This window comes from Pseudorasbora parva, chromosome 15, assembly GCF_024679245.1.
Source record: "Pseudorasbora parva isolate DD20220531a chromosome 15, ASM2467924v1, whole genome shotgun sequence".
In the NCBI taxonomy this organism is placed as follows: domain Eukaryota; kingdom Metazoa; phylum Chordata; class Actinopteri; order Cypriniformes; family Gobionidae; genus Pseudorasbora; species Pseudorasbora parva.
In genome coordinates this window covers 18,746,374-18,768,867 of record NC_090186.1, presented here as the reverse complement: position 1 = coordinate 18,768,867, position 22,494 = coordinate 18,746,374, and the positions used below count along the sequence as shown (strand labels likewise).

At 39.0% G+C, this 22,494-nt stretch overlaps 1 protein-coding gene across 1 annotated transcript; it reads right to left on the bottom strand.

Moving 5' to 3' along the window:
* Positions 1–1,497: 1,497 nt before the first annotated feature.
* On the bottom strand, positions 1,498–22,209 carry kcnk3a (potassium channel, subfamily K, member 3a). Its single transcript, XM_067417290.1, has 2 exons — positions 21,816–22,209; positions 1,498–3,310 (listed from the first exon to the last, which is right to left on the bottom strand). The coding sequence occupies exons 1-2, from the start codon at positions 22,096–22,098 to the stop codon at positions 2,430–2,432; spliced, it is 1,164 nt and encodes a 387-aa protein (XP_067273391.1). The 5' UTR covers positions 22,099–22,209; the 3' UTR covers positions 1,498–2,429.
* Between the last annotated feature and the right edge of the window lie 285 nt (positions 22,210–22,494).

Below are 22,494 nucleotides of genomic sequence, written 5' to 3'. Positions count from 1 at the left end.
AGTTTAAATGTGGAAGAAAACAAAAGCGAATAGACCTTAGTCAGGTTAGGCGCCATATTGAATTTTATACAGAAAAAACAGCTGTGAGGGATAATATTACATCTTTACAGTGACCTGTGCTGTATAAAGGTTATGTAATTTTCTCAACTCACGGCTGTCTTTGTGGAGTTTTTGACAACTGAAAGGTTTTTCTTCTTCTTTTCTTCCGGAAAGCGGTTGTTGTTAAACAGCTATACCATCTATTGAACTCACTGTACATCTGTCCCTCACAGTCTTGTTTTCATAGAGTGCTGCAGGGATAAATTATTTTTGTTGGCTAAAACCGGGAAACCGATTAGCATTTTTGCACTTTCGTTTCCAATGTCCCAAATTCAATGTTTTTTTTATTTTTTTTTATGGATTTTTGCTTAAATGCATGTAAAGAGGTTTGCAGTGAACACAAATTCAATATAGTTTAATGCTTTATTCTAAAACTTAAAATACATAGGGTGGTCACACGTTGTGATTTATAAAAAAAATTGTGATGTGTGGCTTGTGATTATCTTGCTCTTTCTAACTCTTATAATTTGAAAATTCAGGGGAAATATTTTTAAATATAAAAAAATATATATTAAATATATATATAAAAATGTCATCCAAGCATAGTGTAGTTTGTTTATATCCTACGCTTAACTTTATGGCTTTTATTTAGGCTTCTGAACCCGTATATAGTTGTGTTAAGGTTTTTTTAGTTGTGTTAAGGATTTAGTTCACCCCCAAAAAAAATTATTATCCACTAACCCTAACCCTAACCCTAACCCTAACCCTCAAGCCATCCTGGGTGTATATGAGTTTCTTCCTTCAACTGAACACAATCTGAGTTAGCCTATTTTAAAAATACCCTGGTTCTTCCAAGCTTTATAACGGCAGTGAATAGAGCCTGAGATTTTGAAGCCCAAAAAAGTCATCCATCCATCCATCCATCCATCACTAAAGTACTCCTACAGCTCCAGGGGGTTAATAAAGGCCTTTTAAAGGCGAAGAAATGTGTTTTTGCAAGAAAAATATAGATATTTATAACTTTATAAACTATTATCACTGGCTTCCGGTAACGGCCATATGCTAGTCAAGTTATGGCTGAAGGCTGACCTCTGACCCCTGACCTGAAGCATGACGTAGGATGTAGGAGTAGTGTAAGCTTAGGTGAGAGTAGACGCCTCTCGCTTTTCAAAATAGGGCTGGGTAACAAACTTAAGCTCCTCTGACATTTCTCTGTAAAATTTCTTGTTTTAGACTTCTCATTCGTCTCAGTGTTTTGTTTTGCTCTATCCTCTGAGCTTCTGCGTTCGTCAGTACGTCATGCGTCAGGTCAGAGGTCACTCTGCCGTCGGAACTAGACTCACGTACAGCCGTTACGGGAAGCCAGTGTTTATAGTTTAAAAAGGTATAAATAGGGGTATTTTCCTTACAAAAATTCATCGCTTTGCTTCAGAAGGCCTTTATTATCACCCAGAAGCTGTGTGGATATATTTTATGATGGATGGATGGATGCACTTTTTTGAGCTTCGAAATATCAGGTTCTACTCACTCCCATTAAAAAGTTTTTAAAAGCCAGGACGGTTTTTAATATACCTTCAGTTGTGTTTGGCTGACAGAAGAAACTCACCTAAGACGAATAAATTATGGGATAGTTTCATTTTTGAGAGAACTATCCCTTTAATTTGTAAAGATTTTATTGATGAACCAAAATTTTGTTGGTCACAGTGCCTATTTTTCTGCAATAATCCAAATGCCGGTGAAAACAACCTACAGGATTTTTGTTGAGGGAGCCAGCATGATGACAACTTCCGAGTTTTCCTCCAAAAATACATCATCACTGCAGAATTCTATTCCTCTCAGAAAGGAAATATTGCACCACCCTGAATAAGGTCTACACTCATTATTAGCCAGGTTCTCATTCAAGATGATTGTTTGTTTTTATAAAATATTTTATTTTGTTTTATTACTATGATTATTTTATAACTCCTGCAAAGTTAATAATGTATTCAATGTTGAAATGGTTGCATCACAAGAACTATCTCTTCAAATCAAAACCAGAAGATCCTGACACTTTGGGACTTGTTGATTTTGAAAGACCAGCATTTGTTTCCATTTACCGTTGAGCTCACTGAAGAGCTAGCAGTTTGCATTTTGCCTTTACTCGAAAACCTCAAAGTGTACTTTAAAAAAAATACAGGCCTTTAACCTGTTTTTATTGCACGCTTCATTGTCTCCGGTCCTCAAGCAGCACCTGCTGGCAGGCCGCCCTCCCCCGTCTATCACTACATTACATCTATTCGACTGACAGAGGATCCGAGCAGCTTAGAAGCAGCGGTTTTTCAACCCCAAGTATAACAGTGGTTGGTTTTGTAAGGCGAAAGAGATTCACATGCAATACATCCTCCAGCCCTCTAGATGGAGCTGCGGCGTTTTGAGAGTCTTTGGTAATGTGCTGGGCTGAGCAGGCCTGTGTACACTGAACTGGTGCCGGAGTGCTCCTGCAAGGCACTGCACACGCAGCCGTTGGAGTGAAGGGCGTCGGAGGCCTCGCTGTGCTCCATGTATGTGTCCGAAGTGGACAGATCGTGCGAGATTATCATGGGAATTGAGTAGCGCATCTTCTCCTGGCTTTTGTACCAGAGACAAGAGCACATGGACTGGAAATGCAGCACTTCGGCATAGACGTTACACAACCCTTTCCCGGATCCTCCTCCGTGGGCCGCACCAGATGAGGACGGTGGGTCGGACATGGGTCCGCCACAGCCAGTCTGTCTGCTGCGGGACAGCAACGTACGCTGTTCGGCGTCACGGCGTTCATCCTCTGCATTCATAGTCATGAAACGCAGAACCACCAGGTTCAGGAAGGCCCCGATGACCGTAAGGCCTGTGAGGATGTACATGAAGCTAAACGCTACGTACTGGGGGTTGGTTTGTAGCGCATTATCCTTCTGCAGGGCCACGTAGTCCCCAAAACCAATGGTGGTGAGCGTAATGAAGCAGTAATAGTATGCATGAAAGAAGCTCCAGTCCTCGTAGCGGGAGAAGGCCGCTGCTCCCACACACAGCGTGCTCATGCAGGATATTAAGCCGATGCACACCATGTTGGCCATGGAGACCTCGGTGTGCCGAAGGCCAAGACACTTTTTGAGACGGTGCAGCAGGTACTTGACGAAGGTGTTGATGCGTTCACCCAGACTTTGGAACATCACCAGGGTGAGGGGGATGCCCAGGAGAGCGTAGAACATGCAGAACACCTTCCCACCATCCGTGCTGGGAGCCGCATGACCATATCCTAGAAAATAAAAAGAACATAACTCATTTTTATAACTATTATAATTGACATTTTCTACTTTAGTGTGTAATGTTGCTGTTTCTGCAAAGCCCACTCCAAATGGAGTTATTCTACAATTCTATATCATTAAATTTATGCCCATCGGCAACTATAGATAGATAGATCCTTTTTGTAAGTTTTTTTTTAAATGTTATCAATGTTTTATGTCTTAATGATATGCAAGAAAACAACCAACTACAGGATTTACAAAAAAGGTATCCACTTCCTTCCTGTCACCTGAGGCTGCCAACTTCCTACCCCTTCTTCCAGGAAGCATAGGAAAGGCAAACCCTCACAAAGAAAGGTCCTTTTCATGTTCCTAATAAGTATTTTTTGTTGACACACAAACACACACACACACACACACACACACACACACACACACACACACACACACACACACACACACACACACACACACACACACACACACACACACACACACACAGCAGCAGGAGACATGGTCAAAAGGAGAAAGTTGCTGCCCGTGCCCCTGCTTTGAGGAGCTGAGGCTCGAGGTGGTGTCTTCGCAAGAAGCCAAAGGAGGACTTAAAGGAAAAAAGAGGAGAGCGTAAAATATCTTCTAGAGATGAGAAGCACTCTGCCTGCAGGAGATTGATATTGGGCTTTTTCATGGAGTGTGTGTTCACCGGGGGGAACTGCATTAGTCTGGGATTACAGGAGAATTTGCCTGATTAACACATGCAGGGAAGCGGCGGTTGAGCTTGAGTTGCTCCGTCCTGTGTGAATATTTTCGTGGCCCACTTTTCATCTATAGAGTATGTCACCTCTAGAGGAATTGCCCCACACAAATGGTGTGATGGGATTTCACTATTAGCATTCCAACTTACTGTCTATTGGGTCCTTTTACACATTGGTGATGCATCCGTACATCTCTGTAGTGTAGCAGTAATGCTAGAATGCAGTAATTGTTATACTTGTTTTCGTATTCATCTATCTGGAGGCTTGAGCTGTGGAGTTGATATGGATATGCTTTGTGTGGGATATTGAATTGGTAGAGTTGGGCTTTAACATTGTTTAAGCACTGGCACAGCATCCCTTTAGGCTAAACAGCACTGGAAGACCACTTTAGCCTCCCACTTGCTCCTGTGTTACCTTTGGTGGCATGGGGCTGAGAAGCATTAATCTGCTTCTTGTCAAATGACATTCATTTTGGAGTAATGGGCTGGCTCTTACCCTTTGTCTTCCTTCCAGTCTATACCTGGAGGAGAAAAGTACAGACATAGAGTGGAACTATAATAGCATATTTTCCTAACAGTTCACGAGGAGTATTTGGATAAAATATATTATTAAAGATATTATTATTATTATTATTATTATTATTAATGATAATATTTTGTATAACAGTGGACTCTGTCGCAACTAGTGGTAGTTCGCTGGAACCGTAGCAATGGACAACCATCAGCCCATAAGAGCTTCTTGGTCTGGGAAGTACAAGAGCGCCATGGCACTCTGCCCTCTCAGTAGCCCCTTGAGTTCAGCCAGAGGTTACAGACAAATGTCACCCAACTCTGGTTAGAGCACTTTCCTAGGTTCAAAAGTAAAGTTTGGTGTGAAGAACATTGCTATATACCTAGGTGGAGCATCCAGTTGAAAAAACACTGTTCTCTCTTGAGGCCTCTCCTGGTCTTATGGACAAAATGCTTAATGTTGTGCTCCCTTGGAACAGGTTTCCCCATTGAACGGATGGCCGCGGCAACCCCAGTTTGAGTCTCGGCAGAGACTGAGCAGCAGGCATAACCTTGTTCTTGGTCGTGTGCATTATGTGGCAATGATTTGGCTACAGTTAACTTCATGGGCAGTTCACACGCATGGTGAGCAGGCATTTGTTCAGTATGGTGTAGTGGGTATTTCTTTCCTATAGCGTCAACTCCATGAAGAAGGTTAAAAGGGAACACCTCAGGTTAGGACTGTAACCATGGTTCCCTTATAAGGGGAAGAAGACACTGTGTCACGTTGCATAGTTCAGGCATGCCTGTATGTCTTTCTTCAGACAACTGAAGTTGAGGACATCCTCTCTAGGCACCCCTGTGATATCACCTGATGGTGGTAGCCAATCAAGGCAAGGCAAGGCAAGGCAAGGCAAGGCAAGGCAAGGCAAGTTTATTTATATAGCACATTTCATACACAATGGCAATTCAAAGTGCTTTACATAGAAATGAAGATAACAAATGCATAAGAATACAATGTATACAAATAAAAATAGAAACAGTTGTAAAGAGAATAAAAAAATAGAATAAAAACCCTCAGACAACAATCAAGATTGGTGTGTAGCACACATTCTTCAGACACAGGGTCACGAAGAATGTTCCCATAGTGTCAACTACATGATGCAGTGTCTTGATCACCTTCTCAGGGAACCATGGTTACAGGTGTAACCTGAGATGTTATAACAATGTCTATACTTTCCCTGCACCTGTTAATGTTCTATAATTGAGATTCACATTGCTTCTTCTCATAATGACCATCTGTAATTGTATTTGCATTGCGCTATGATGGAGTCCAGTTGCTCTTATTATAGAAGCAGCATGAATTATTTCTTTGAAAGCGGCCCAGTCGAGCCATCTGCACATACAGGCTGCTGTTTAGAGCTCATCTTCATGTCTCTGTTTCTCTCCATCCATTCAGCTTACATCTCCTAAAATAACTCCTTTTTTTCTGAATTATTATTTCACCTTATCATCAAATGTGCTGCAGTCAGTGCAAATCCATTCAGTAGTTGAACACATATTATAAAGGGGTTGGGGATTAAATACTTAGAGAAGGTGTGAGAGTATGAGTGTGTGGTGTTGGGGGAAGGGATGGTGTGAAATAAAGGATTAAAGATGTTTTCCATTCTTTAAATTACAATATAAACTATATTAAGGGACAAATATATGAGGAACAATAATAATAAATATAAGGAAAAAAATGTTACATATACCTGTATGTGTATGTATGTGTGTGGGGTGCATGTGTTTGTTAAAGGCAAAATCAAAGGCTGATCTGGGATGCATCCACCTTTATTAGAATTACATCATTGTCAGCTCACCAGCCCTATGTCTAGGATTAATGAAATTATTAATAATCAGATCATCATATGGCACAAATAAAATTGCTTTATAGGACTCTCCACTGATGTTGCGGGTATATGCAGAATTATACGTGCTGAACAGTTATGTTTAGTAGGCTATATGTAACTCTAGCAGTGTTTTAAGGGCTGACAAGACTCTGGTCAGATATCCCGCTGCTGTCACTTTTAATCTTTCATATCTTCTTGAAAAACAAGATAGGCTAACCAGTGCGGCAGCGTACTGTTATTATATAATGCTATTTGTTTTTCTCATTTCTGTAAGAAAATAATTTGGGTACTTGATTATAAATGACTGATGCAGTAATACTATATATATATATATATATATATATATATATATATATATATATATATATATATATATAGTATTACTGCATCAGTCATTTATATTATATATATATATATATATATATATATATATATATATATATATATATATATATATATATATATATATATATATATATATATATATATATATATATAATTGATTTAAATCAATTTTGAAATACATTTACACCAATGCTGCATTTATCAAAAATACAATAACAAATATTCTGAAATAACTTTTCTATTTTAAGATGTAATGTATTCCTGTGATGCAACACTGAATTTGTCTTTACTGTCATGTTTGATTAATTTAATGTCTCCTTACATTGTGCTTCATATTTGGACCAATGGAATTATGAGATTTTTAGTTTATCTAAAGATGATATTGTTTTCCAACCTGTCCTAATCATGTACTTTTTCAAATGTCATATGCTTTGTTTTATTTTGATTTAAACATGTCACTCACAGTTCGTAGTTTCATTATCATGTTCTGTTTAGTTTCAATTGTCTTGTTTCATTGCCATTTTGTCTCGAGTTCTAGTTCATTGCTAGTTATCATGGTTTCTGATTAGTTACTTATATATTTTATTGTAAAACTTTTTTTGTGTCAGACAGCCTTATCAGTTTGAATGAGATGTAATGATGGTGTAAGTCATGTTGCATTTCAATGTTTTTCCTAGCCTATCCACATAATCCTGCTGTATTGTTCATTTAAAATAAAATATTAAAATATTTAAAAATGATTGTTCATTGTCAGAATAGAGAAGCTCAATGCAGAAAAGATTTTGGTTATGTCAAAACCGTAACCAAGCTGTTCACACAGAACATAATATATTTTTTTAATAAACGTTATTCTAAATGTTATGTTTTTTTTGTTTTTTTTGTTTTTTTGTACAGTCATGTTATTTCATTGCTTTGAATAAACTATGTAATGCAGTGAATGAACTAGACTTTTATACATGGGGTGGCAGGGGGTTGGCCAAGGCTACTTGAGTGGATCCTTAGACTGTGAATATCATGTGAAATACTTTTTTTCATTGTTTTGACAGATTAAATATTAAATAATACATTAAATATGTTACAATAACTAAGCAACCACAATAGATAGCATTGAAATTTCACAATTCTCACCTGATATTCCACACCAAAAACTACAAGCCTAATGATATAAATACATAAAAAAATATTGAATACAAGTGAACAGTTAGCAATAAAGTAAGAAGAGTGCTAAGAATTAAGTGCTTGAAGTTTCAGTTACAGAAATTAAATAATCAAGCTTAATGACAATCTTCATATAAATATTATTCACTGTATAAATTAAATATAGTTTAATGATATATTTCAGATTTCAATATTTTATTCAGAATACAACATACAGTGAAGAAAATAAGTATTTGATCACCCTGCTATTTTGCAAGTTCTCACACTTGGAAATCATGAAGGGGTCTGAAATTGTCACCATAGGTGCATGTCCACTGTGAGAGATATAATCTATTAAAAAAATCCAGAAATCACAATAAATTATTTTTAAACTATTTATTTGTATAATACAGCTTTAAACAAGTATTTGAACACCTGTCTATCAGCTAGAATTCTGACCCCCAAAGACCTGTTAGTCTGCCTTTAAAATATCCATCTCCACTCCACTCCAATCCGTCTTTCGGATGAGACGTTAAACCGAGGTCCTGACTCTCTGTGGTCATTAAAAATCCCAGGATGTCCTTCGATAAAGAGTAGGGGTGTAACCCCGGCATCCTGGCAAAATTTGCCCATTGGCCTCTGTCCATCATGGCCTCCTAAAAATCCCCATATCCTGATTGGCTTCATCACTCGGTCTCCTCTCCACCAATCAGCTGGTGTGTGGTGAGCGTTCTGGCGCAATATGGCTGCCGTCGCATCATCCAGGTGGATGCTGCACATTGGTGGTGGTTGAGGAGATTCCCCCCTTCTATGTAAAGCGCTTTGAGTGCCTTGAAAAGCGCTATATAAATCGAACGCATTATTATTATTATTATTATTATTTATTATCCTAAATTAGATGCACCTGTTTGAGGACATTAGCTGCATAAAGACACCTGTCCACCCCATACAAACAGTAAGAATCCAACTACTAATATGGCCAAGACCAAAAAGCTGTCCAAAAACACTAGAGACAAAATTGTACACCTCCACAAGGCTGGAAAGGGCTACGGAGAAATTGCCAAGCAGCTTGGTGAAAAAAGGTTCACTGCTGGAGCAATCATTAGAAAATGGAAGAAGCTAAACATGACTGTCAATCTCCCTTGGACTGGGGCTCCATGCAAGATCTCACCTCGTGGGGTCTCAATGATCCTAAGAAAGGTGAGAAATCAGCCCAGAACTACACGAGAGGAGCTGGTCAATGACCTGAAAAGAGCTGGCATCACCGTTTCCAAGGTTACTGTTGTTAATACATTAATACATCATGGTTTGAAATCATGCATGGAACGAAGGTTCCCCTGCTTAAACCAGCACATGTCCAGGCCTGTCTTAAGTTTGCCACTGACCATTTGGAGGGGAGAAAGTAATGTGGTCAGATGAGACCAAAATAGAACTTCTTGGTCGTAATTCCACTAAACATGTTTAGAGGAAGAAAATGTGTGTTCAAATACTTATTTGCAGCTGTATCATAAACAATAGTTAAAAAAATCATACATTGTGATTTCTGTTTTTTTTTTTTTTTTTTTTGATTGTCTCTCGCAGTTGACATGTACCCACGCTGACAATTTCAGACCCCTCCATGATTTCTAAGTGGGAGAACTTGCAAAATAGCAGGCTGTTCAAATACTTATTTTCCTCACTGTAGATGACATATCAAATGTTTAAACTGAGAAAATGAATAATTTTAAGGGAAAAATAAGTTGATTTTAAATTTCATGGCATCCGCTCTTCTTTTTATATCAGTCTGCAAACTTCTGGGGACTGAGGAGAAGTTGCTCAAGTTTAGGGATAGGAATGTTTTCCCCTTTCTTGTCTAATTCAGGCTTCTAGTTGCTCAACTGTCTAAGGTTTTCTTTGTCGCATCTTCCTCTTTATGATGCGCCAAATGTTTTCTATAGGTGAAAGATCTGGACTGCTGGCTGGCCATTTCATTACTCTTATCCTTCTTCTAAGCAGCCATGATGTTGTAATTGATGCAGTATGTGGTCTGGCATTGTCATGTTGAAAAATGCAAGGTCTTCATTGAAAGAGACGATGTCTGGATTGCATTTGTTTTAGGACTTCAATATACCTTTCAGCATTGATAGTGCCTTTCCAGATGTGTAAGCTGCCCATGCCACACACACAATCATGTAACCCCATAACATCAGAGATGCAGGTTTCCAAACTGAGTGCTGATATCAACTTGGGTTGTCCTTGTCCTATGTAGTCTGGATGACATGGCGTCCCAATTTTCTGAAAAGAACTTCAAATGTTGATTCGTCTAACCACGGAACAGGTTTCCACTTTGCCACAGTCCATTTAAAAAAAGCTTTGGCCCAGAGAAAATGCTGGATCATGTTTAGATATGGTTTATTTTTTTGACCTATAGAGTTTTAGTTGGCAACAGCAATTAGCACGGTGGATTGTGATCTGTTTCTGGAAGTATTCCTGAGCCCATGTTGTGATTTCCATTACAGTAGCATTCCTGTATGTGATGCAATGCCGTCTAAGGGCCCGAAGATCACGGGCATCCAGTATGGTTTTCTGGCCTTGACCCTTATTGTTTGATTGTTCCAGATTCTCTGAATCTTTGGATGATATTATGCACTGTATGTGATGATAACTTCAAACTCTTGGCCAATCATGTTGCTAATTGACTTAATAATTATTGTTCCTCCAGCTGTTCCTTATATGTACATTTAATTTTTCCGGTCTTTTATTGCTACCTGTCCCAACTTTTTGGAATGTGTAACTCTCATTAAATCCAAAATGAGCCAATATTTGGCATGACATTTCAAAATGTCTCACTTTCAACATTTTATATGTTATCTATATTATATTGTGAATAAAATATATGTTTATGAGATTTGTAAATTATTGCATATTATATATTCCTTTTTTATTCATAATTTGTACAGTGTCCCGACTTTTTTGGAATTGGATTTGTAGATACAAAAGTAATTCTGTCAAGTTTAGTGGGTGATTTTTTTTAAATGTTATTTTGTTCTGAAACCCGATTTCATTTGTCAACTGCTTACATTCGGTTAAGACAAAGCCGACTGTGTTTACTGAGATAATCGCTATTTTTGGCAAACCAAATGTTCGCCCCCTCCTTGCGTTGAAAAATAACAACTGAACAACTGAGGGGAAAACTGAAGATAAAACTGAAGCCGGTGAGACCATAGACAGTAAAAGAAATGGACACAGCGACCCCATTGACGTCAACGGCGAAAGAATGAAGTCAACCTAGGGGCACTCACTTCCTGATGGCTGAGCGAACTGCGCAGGCTCAGGCTGAGCTTGACGACGTAGATGTGACGTGAGCCTCCTGTCTGACAGCTGTGAGTCTTCTAGTAGATGTGGAAAGTGAAAGCTGAATCACGTTGTTTAAATATTTTCTCCCGTTGCTTTTGGCTCACTATGGGCTTCTCCCCATTCTTCCTCCTTGACTTTATCAGACTTTATGTCTCCACGTCCCCCCGACTGTCTCATAGACAGTAAAAGATTGCCCGCGAGCGTCTCCTCCTGTCTATACGGTAATTTCTCAACTGTGCGACAGGGTCGCGTTGGTTATGACGCAGTCGTTAGCCTATTTTTACAAAAACAGCTTCTGCGGGGCGATAGTGTAAGATACAAGGTATCTTACACTATCTTATCTTATCTTACACTACACTAAGGTATCTTGGGGCGGCAGTGGCTCAGTGGTTCATGTAGATTGTCTACAAACTGAAAGGTTGGTGGTTCGATCCCCGGTTCCACCTGACCAAGTGTCCATGAGCAAGACACCTAACCCCAGCATGCTCCCGATGAGCTGGATGGCGCCTTGCATGGCTGACATCGCCATCGGTGTATGAATGGGTGAATGTGAGGCAAAAATGTAAAGCGCTTTGGATAAAAGCGCTATATAAATGCAGTCCATTTCCATTTACAAGGTAATGGAGCCTTTTATACATTGTCGTGTTTCTTTAGAAATAAACAATGGACAAATGGAGTCTTTAAACGTCTCAGATGTAAAGTTATTCACTGTCAAAGTGACTCAAAAATGAATGGGAGTCAATGGGATGCTAACAGCAGGTGATGGCTTGGTTAGCAATGGCAGCCCCTAGGGGTGGAACGCTTTCCGAGCGCTAGATTACCCCCTTGGGTGAGACTGAGGACGAAGGCGAAGCCAGGGGGCAGATGGAGCCGAAGAGGCAGTTAGGATGATGTCTGACCAAGGTGAAGCCGTGGGATGAAGGAACACAGATGATGGTTTCCGGTGGAGCCGAGAGAGGAAGGAGCCAAGGTGGAGACGATGGTTCAACAAGCCGCAGTGGAGTGATGATTACTGAGGCTGAAGGAGGAGCCAGGGGATCCTCCTTACAGGGCGGAGCTGGTGACTTTAAGTACTGAGGCAGATCCTTATATAATGATGTATTAGATGCAGAGGGGCTGAATGGAACCAGTGGAGGCAGGGAACGGGCTGTTAGAAGACAGGGGCGGAGCGACTGGGAGGGATCACAGGCAGCATAGGGCTGGGAGGAACCAGCAGGGTTTGGAGAAACAGGTCATTTTCCTCCTCAAAATGCATTTAACAAACCCTCCAAATAATTCCACCACTTTCAAAGCAGCAAGGTTGTGGGCGGGGCTTTCCTCCCTGCCATCAAACTCCACTAATATTTCCTTGATGATGCCTAATGTTGCAACTTCACACACCTGGTCAGACACTTTTCTCAGGTTCGGCTCATCACTAAGTAACTTTAATTTGAGAAACTATATTGCATATTGTTTTTGCTTCATTTCGCCAATGAAACTAGTTTTAAAGCCTCAGCAGAACTGTTTTGTTTCCCTGAGCAACACAGGCTGTGTCTGATATCTCCCCCTATACCCTTAAATAGGGTGCTATTTAAGAGGACAGCCATTTGAAGTGGTGTCTAAAACCATAGCGGATGTTACAGAGGGCACTCATTTAAAGGATTAGTTCACCCAAAAATGAATTTTCATTTTTGGGTGAACTAACCTTTTAATACCTCAATGCATCACAATAATGAGCAGTGAATGAATTCTTGTCATAAGATGTCATCCGCAGCTGTATATTTTTTGTAATAAAAACTTTAGGAGTCAGTTGTCCACAGCAGTCCTAAACCTGCCAAGGTACCATCACAATGACTCACTAATCTGATAATTATCAACAAAATCACACAAAATATTGAGATTTCATTTATTTTATTTTTCAGTATTACACCCCCCTAGCAGGACATATTAATAATATAATATGATATATCATATAATGCTATATAAGGTCACAGCTTTGTTTAGATACAGAAATGCTGGGGGTCTTTAATGACAGTGATTGTCCATGCAAGGCATCAGCAATGCTGTCACTGTCAACTGGCCATGTGTCACTTTGTGAAAATGTATCCACATAGTATACGTAAGCATCTTGCACTGTACAAAGTTATGCCAACAACATCACAAGGACATGTCTTTCTACTCTTAAAGTGCTTAAACATCTCTTTCTCAGATATCCAGCATCTTAAGTATCTCATCCAAAGCAGGGCTGCATTATTTAAATATTGTGCATCTAGTGACATCTATGGTACAATGAAACATCTGTGAGATAACAGCATAAAACAAATATATTTGGATACAATATTGATGGATTAGATTGTAAGAAAAACTAAGTTAGTTGTAAATATTGTATCTCCGTAAACTGAATATTGTACATGCTATCAGCAAATAATGATTTTTCTGTTTGTATTAAGGCAGGAAATTCAGTGCACTGCATTTTGTAATCGCTATATAACTTCCTTTATAAGTGTGTTTTAGCACCACTGTTGTCATAAAAAAGGTCTGACCAGGTGGCTGGTAAAATATAAATATGCTTTGGGGAAAGTGGCGTATAAAAAATGCAGCAAATAAAAGTCCTTCATAGTTCCTTCATTGTCCCTTTGAAACTTCAGTTGGGACATTATCAAGCTGATCAACAGATTCTCTATGTGAAAAGTCATCCAAAATGTATAAAGGGCAAAAAGCCACAGATTCCGACTGATGTATGACCTGCTGCTCTGATGGCCAGGAGGGTATTTATTTTTTCGGTTCACATTCTTTCCATCCAAAACACTCCTTCCCTGCAGAGGAGGGCAGAAGAGGTGCTTGTGTCCTGCTGTACTGTCGCTGGACCCTGGAACTGTATTAATCCCAAATCTTTCACATCAACATTCTGGAATTAAAAGTCCCTCAGAATCTGTGCTGAACAATTGATATATATTTTTTCAGCATATTATATTGCTCAGTGCTATTGATATTAGTGATGTGTAAACTAATATTATGAACATCTTTCAATTGCAGATTGTTAAAACCAATGGGTTGGCTGAACAGTTGAATACACAATCTTCAGGAACTGTATTGTTAAGCTGATTTCAGGTTTATCCAACTCCTGTTGGATATTTATTTCATTCCCTGATTTGAAGTACTGCAAAATCACTTTATGATAAAGGGGTCCTGAACTGAGAAATTGTATTTTCCTTGAGCTTTTGACATATAAGAAATCATCATACTAAAAGAATATACTGTAAGTTTCAGGACTGAAAACGTGCTTGTTATTCCAAAAACAGCTTTTTTGGAACCAAGGCCAGAGAACGACTCGTTTTGGAATGTGCCTATAGATAAGTGAAAGACAGCTTCCGCTGAAGATTAGCGCCTACATCTACATCATTACCACTGTAGCCTCGCCCAATGATTCAAAAATGACAAGTAGTAGGTAAATAAAATGTGATGCTAACACTGGATCGAGCAACTAAGTGATAAACATGCCTTAGAAGAGTGCAAAATGTTGTGCAGTGCCATGTTGTGGAAAAACACAGTCACTGCATAACCTTACTTCTGACACTGGATTTGAAGTGAAAAACAAAAACAACAAAACATGCAGTTTCTTCTATACTGGATCCAACAGGAATGGTACAACACACTTGCACTAGTAAAAAGATTTATTATTTTATTATTTAGTTGCCCAGAGTGAAGATTTAATCGCATACACGAGTGATTTACTGGCATTGTAGAGGATTGAATCAATACACTTTTACCATACTGCATGATTTGTAAGCGAAAACTTTTTTCAGACATTATCAGCTTCATATATGGCTTTTCTGACATAGTAAACTTGCTCAGTAGCTCCCCTGATACAGCACTGCACTTGTCAGCTGTTGGTTAGTTTTAGGGTAGGGTTTAGTGTAGGTGGTACATTATTTCCAAACATGATAAAGCATTTAAACTTTAGCCGTAATTTAATTTCAGAACTGGTGCGATATATAATCAATAATAATAATATATTTTATTTATAAGGCACTTTTCATTCCAAACAATCTCAAAGTGCAACAAAGGGAAAAAATTACAAAAAAAATGAATAACGAGTAAAAATATAGAATAATACAATCAGCCAACACAGAAAACTGAACAGAAACAGAGCTGATGGTGAACAGAAACAGAGCTGATGGTGAACAGAAACAGAGCTGATGGTGAACAGAAAACAGAGCTGATGGTGAACAGAAACAGAGCTGACGGTGAACAGAAAACAGAGCTGATGGTGAACAGAAAACAGCTGATGGTGAACAGAAAACAGCTGATGGTGAACAGAAAACAGCTGATGGTGAACAGAAAACAGCTGATGGTGAACAGAAAACAGCTGATGGTGAACAGAAAACAGCTGATGGTGAACAGAAAACAGAGCTGATGGTGAACAGAAACAGAGCAGATGGTGAACAGAAAACAGAGCTGATGGTGAACAGAAAACAGAGCTGATGGTGAACAGAAAACAGCTGATGGTGAACAGAAAACAGAGCTGATGGTGAACAGAAAAGAGCTGATGATGAACAGAAACAGAGCTGATGGTGAACAGAAAACAGAGCTGATGGTGAACAGAAACAGAGCAGATGGTGAACAGAAAACAGAGCTGATGGTGAACAGAAAACAGCTGATGGTGAACAGAAAACAGAGCTGATGGTGAACAGAAAACAGAGCTGATGGTGAACAGAAAAGAGCTGATGGTGAACAGAAACAGAGCTGATGGTGAACAGAAAACAGAGCTGATGGTGAACAGAAAACAGAGCTGATGGTGAACAGAAACAGAGCTGATGGTGAACAAAAAACAGAGCTGATGGTGAAGAGAAAACAGAGCTGATGGTGAACAGAAACAGAGCTGATGTTGAACAGAAAACAGCTGATGGTGAACAGAAACCGAGCTGATGGTGAACAGAAACAGAGCTGATGGTGAACAGAAAACAGAGCTGATGGTGAACAGAAACAGAGCTGATGGTGAACAGAAACAGAGCTGATGGTGAACAGAAACAGAGCGGATGGTGAACAGAAACAGAGCTGATGGTGAACAGAAAACAGAGCTGATGGTGAACAGAAACAGAGCTGATGGTGAACAGAAACAGAGCTGATGGTGAAGAGAAAACAGAGCTGATGGTGAACAGAAACAGAGCTGATGGTGAAGAGAAAACAGAGCTGATGGTGAACAGAAACAGAGCTGATGGTGAAGAGAAAACAGAGCTGATAGTGAAGAGAAAACAGAGCTGATGGTGGAAGTCTCTGTAAGCTCCACAGTACACTGTGGTCCACTCCATGTATTACATTTATCCCAGCGCCAGAGGCTCTGTTGCTACATATTCCCAATTTGGCAGTGTCCTGATGACGTCATCGAGGCATGACAGCTGAAGACCAAATGATGGGTCTTCATGACAATTCAGACGATGGGGATCGCCGCAGCACCATGCAGGAGGCAGACATTCCGGGCACTTCTGTGGACACACCGGGGGTCGGCGCAGAAGTCCAAGCCACTCCACGGCCACAGTGCAAGACGGAACAGAGACGCAGCCGAGACTCAGCATCCGAGAAGCAGGAACATCCCAACATCACGCTAGCTGACTAGCTGATGACGCTAGTCCGGTGCAAACTTCAGCCACCATGCAGTTCAAGCCGGAGGTAGACCACCAGTGAGCAGCCGACACCCAGAAGAGAGAGCACCCGCAGCGAGCAACATCAAATGTCCTCCAAACCAGAAGCAACCGCGAGAATTCAAACATAAACATCAGAGAAGCGGTGAAGAATGGCGAAAGGCGAACAACGTCCTCTCAGTGGCTGCCAGCAACCAGCAACAATCCCAATTGTGGCTATGAATGTTTGACTAGACACAAACATAATAAAATAAAATAAAATCTAATCTAATAGTAGTTAACATGATTTGTGGGTGGAGAAACGGCGAACAGACAATGCCAGCGTCCTCTCCCCCACGTTGCAACATATCATATATATATATATATATATATATATATATATATATATATATACTCACCTAAAGGATTTTTAGGAACACCATACTAATACTGTGTTTGATCCCCTTTCACCTTCAGAACTGCCTTAATCCTATGTGGCATTGATTCAACAAGGTGCTGAAAGGATTCTTTAGAAATGTTGGCCCATATTGATAGGATAGCATCTTGCAGTTGATCGAGATTTGTGGGATGCACCTCCAGGGTACGAAGCTCTCGTTCCACCACATCCCAAAGATGCTCTATTGGGTTGAGATCTGGTGACTGTGGGGGCCATTTTAGTACAGTGAACTCATTGTCATGTTCAAGAAACCAATTTAAAATGATTCAAGCTGACATGGTGCATTATCCTGCTGGAAGTAGCCATCAGAGGATGGGTACATGGTGGTCATAAAGGGACGCACATGGTCAGAAACAATGCTCAGGTAGGCCGTGGCATTTAAACAATGCTCAATTGTCACTAATGGGCCTAAAGTGTGCCAAGAAAACATTCCCCACACCATTACACCACCACCAGCCTGCACAGTGGTAACAAGGCATGATGGATCCATGTTCACATTCTGTTTACACCAAACTCTTGCAATAGAATTGCTTCAACTGTCCAATTTTGGTGAGCTAGTGCAAATTGTAGCCTCTTTTTCTTATTTGTAGTGGAGATGAGTGGTACCCGGTGGGGTCTTTTGCTGTTGTAGCCCATCCACCTCAAGGTTGTGTGTGTTGGGGCTTCACAAATGCTTTGCTGCATACCTCGGTTGTAACGAGTGGTTATTTCAGTCAAAGTTGCTCTTCTATCAGCTTGAATCAGTCGGCCCATTCTCTTCTGACCTATAGCATCAACAAGGCATTTTCGCCCACAGGACTGCCACCTCCTGGATGTTTTTTCCCTTTTCACAACATTCTTTGTAAACCCTAGAAATGGTTGTGTGTGAAAATCCCAGTAACTGAGCAGATTGTAAAATTCTCAGACCAGCCCATCTGGCACCAACAACCATACCATGCCATGCTTAAAATTGCTTAAATCACCTTTCTTTCCCCATTCTGACATTTAATTTGGAGTTCAGGAGATTTTCTTGACCAGGACCACACCCCTAAAAGCATTGAAGCAACTACCATGTGATTGGTTGATTAAATAATTGCATTAACGAGAAATGGAACAGGTGTTCCTAATAATCATTTAGGTGAGTGTAAATGTGATCTGGTGATTTAAATGATGTTTGCGCTTTCACTAAGGAGTGCCACTTTAAATGTTGTTTGCACGATCAATGCAATCAATCACAGTTCTAATAGCAAGAAACATGTCAAAATGACCACTCAAACTGTAAATGTTTAGCTCATCCAGTAATTTGTATCCTGCATTTACTCACTCTCATGTTGTTTTTACGTTTTTATTCACTCTCACGCAATCATTTGCAAGTCCATGTTTACTACAGTATGTGATCATTGTAAATCTGTTCATCATAAACCATCGTTCGTGTCTCTTCAGAAGACTTGGATTTGGATGAGACACTCAACTTGATTAGTTATTTTTACGATGCCTTTATGACATTTTTTGGATCTTTTAAGTTTGAGAGGTATAATGGACTTTAAATGGAGGAACAGAAATCCCTCAGGTTTCATAAAGGATATTTTAATTTGGGTTTGGAAGTTAAATGAAAAATGTACATGATGGTGAGTACATAATGAAAGAGTTTAAATTTGTGGTATATTTGTGTTTGGGTGAATTATACCTTATAAATAGGCCTACTACAGCAAGTGGAGTCTAGGGGAAAACAACTCTATATCGCAAATCATATAGTTTCCATCAACTATACATATTGTCAAATTTTTATATCAGGATATATCGTTTAACGATACATTACACCCCTATGTAAGCGTTAGCAGACGTCTGAGTTCACATACTTGCATAGAGTATTTTTTAGGTTTAACAGCTTAACTTACCAGTATGCTATCAGCATCCCACAGCAAAGCCACTAAAATAATTCAAAATGCTAAAAGAGTCAACCTCACTAATTGAATAATTGGTTCTAGGACAACTATGAATCACGACTGTAGTGTTAGCTAGAAATGCTATCATTATCAACAGAAGTTCAATGTCAACAATACAAATAATACATGTTCACCTCTTTAAGTTAGTTCCTAATTGTGATAAAGTCATTGGCTGAAGAAGGCTGAAGCTTTTTAAGTTTGTTCGGAATTTTCAAGGTACAGGCCACATTTAGAAAATCTTTAAAAACATTTAAAGATCTATAGATTTATTTTTGTGGGCGAGTCATTCGTTATAATAGTTTTCCTATCTTAAATCAATTGATCTGGTCACCATGCAAAAAGAAAACTAGCCTGTTGGCAATAAGGATGTAATCAAATATTCAAGAGACCTGTTGACTCATATTCGGGAGGACATGTCTTTCTCAATATATGGTGGTTACGTTTCTGTTTAATAATGGGCTGACAATTGCTGCATGAACTTCCACTAGACTAATGGATCAGGTTAGCTCAGTGTACTAAGCTGATACCACAGACCACAGATAGTAAACAGTTCCTTGTTTACAGAGTGTCCTGCATTGACAATAAGGTGCTGGCAGGCTGATTGCTTAACTGATGATTAGATTACTCATGGCAAGTGTACACAGAAACCTGATCTATAGCAGACACATGAAACAGAGCAGACCATGGATGTGTCTGATAAGAGGAAACACAGCATACATGACAATGGAAACATTAATTGAGTTTTTGTGGATCCTAAAATGGGGTTGAGATTTTATTATGATTTACAGTCTATTACATAATGATCTGGGTTGAATCTGGGAGGACCCTTTAGCAAAAGAAGTACACTTTAGTAGAACTTATTATGGAAATAAAACACAATATTTAATTGCATATTACTTAAAATAAAATGAATATGTAGTATTGTTTAGATTGATATTAAATACATTTGCATTGACTTTAGAGTTCTTTTGCAACCCACTTACGTAGGACTTTAGTGTGTCTATGTAATTCTAATTTCATAATTGCCTTTGAAATAGTTAAAGTGCATTTTAGTACTTTAAAATATATTCAATTAAAATGTAATATCAAATAAGACACAACAAGTCAAATGATAATTAAGTACTTTACATGGGATTTAAAAATTAGTCAACACATCAAAATAAAGTATTCTTCTTTAAAGCACAACACAAATACATATTAACTTTAAAATAAACCTTATAATTTGCCACTTTTACAAAGTGCACTTTTTAAGAAACAGATAAAAGTCTACTCTCTTACACTTAAGTATCCTTTTATTTCATTAATATTAAATTCATATATTCATTTAAAGTGCACTACAGCATTTAATACAATTAGGGATAAGGGGAACTTTGATTAAAAATGACAAAGAGGACAATATTTAATTTTAAAAAAAAAGTCAATTGGGTTGTTGAACATTAATTTTAAGTTAAAAATGTAGCAATGGATGTTTGTATTATGCATATATAATACAAATATATGTATTAAAATGTTTAGGAATTTTAAAAAAAATCATTTTAGCTGTGGTGTCATAGCCTACAGTTCTAATATATGTAGTACAAATATTTAATGAGGCCATACATAAGCAGCTGTAATATACAAGAATTAGAAAGATGTGTTTAATTAATGAAGTATTAATGAAGCCAGTCACACTGTAGGGTAGCGTTTTCACTACCAATTGCTGAGACACTGAGACGGACAGATGAAGGATGGTCACTGAACACGGTCGGATGATCTTTGGATGAATTAAAAAACTTCCCTGTTCTGTCGGCAGTGTCTGTTTCTTCAAGAGCTGTCTAGTGTCAAACGTACGCCTACAGGAAGTGTATGACTTTCTCTGAGGCTGTGTAAGTTTAAGTACACAAACTATACAGGTCTCTACTGGAAAATCTTGTTTAAGCTGGTTGCAGTGTATTGGAACAAAATAGTTGCCTTCTAGCTGGTTTAAGCCTGTCATGCTATAGTGAAAGGTGGTCATTAGCTGCTTGACCAGCAACCTTAAGCTAGTATGACCAGCTGGTAGAAGATTTGTTCCTGGTCCACAATGATATACCAGCTTTCGAACAGCTAATGACCAGCTTAGACAAACCATGACCAACAAATGACCATAGACCATCTAGTATCTTCAATGGAACAGTTAATTGCAAGTATACACCAGCTAATGACCAATTAAGAGCGACAAACAGCCAGTTTGACCAGCCAATGACCATCTTGAATTTCGCCTGTTCCACACACAGCTAGGTTAAACTGGATTTTTCACCATTGTTATTATTTATAAGGCTGTGAAATTACTTTACACTTTGGATTCGTTCAGCGTAGACTACAAAATATGTGTTGTATTTTAAATATTGTTATTTATTATACATTAAATTGACCGTTTTACCAATCAAACTGACATGAATACGCTCACGGATCACGCATGTTGTAGCTACAACATTGGCGATCTAAAACTAATTTATGAATTATGTTCATAACGCTGTATGAGGAACCTGGAAATAAAAAAGTTGAAAAAAAAAATACATTAAAAAATAAGTTGATTGAGACGAGATTTAAAGGTCTGACATACCTATAGTCGTGATAACCGTGATGGCGAAATAAAAGGAACCTGCGAACCTCCACTGGACTCCAGCCTTATGCGGCTTCAGCTGCAGCACGACCCGCTCCAGCTCGTCGAAATTGACTTTGCTCAAGTTGTACTTGTCCATGAGCTCTCGCTTTCGATCGTCCAGGACCTTCTTTTGGGTGATCTCCATTTTGGACTCTAACGCGTCAAAAACAGCCGCTCCGACGAGCAAATAAGTGAAAGTGCAGATGATCAACACGAGGGTCCTGATGTTTTGTCTCTTCATGGTCAGAGCGAACGAAATGAGCCACAAACTTTGAAGACTGGTGGTGATGAGGAAGCACCGGGCTGTTTCATTGCGACGGGGCTCACTGAGCTGTTCCTTCAGCACCACGGGTGCACATGTGCCTGTTGAGTCAACAGATCTCAGCCTTGCTTCATCTTCATAACCTCCCAGTGGTACAAAACAGACAGTTCATTTACAAATAGATTTTTTTTTTTTTTTTTAAATGGAGGATTTCCAAAAGGAATCATGCTGTAGCACTTATTAAAAAAAATAGTATTATCTATAATATTGTAGCTATAGGCTACATTGTCGAGTGTGGCTTCCACAGACATCAGGTAAAGTGGGTCAAATAAGATTCATCACAATAATACATTTGCATGACATCATCATAGTGGA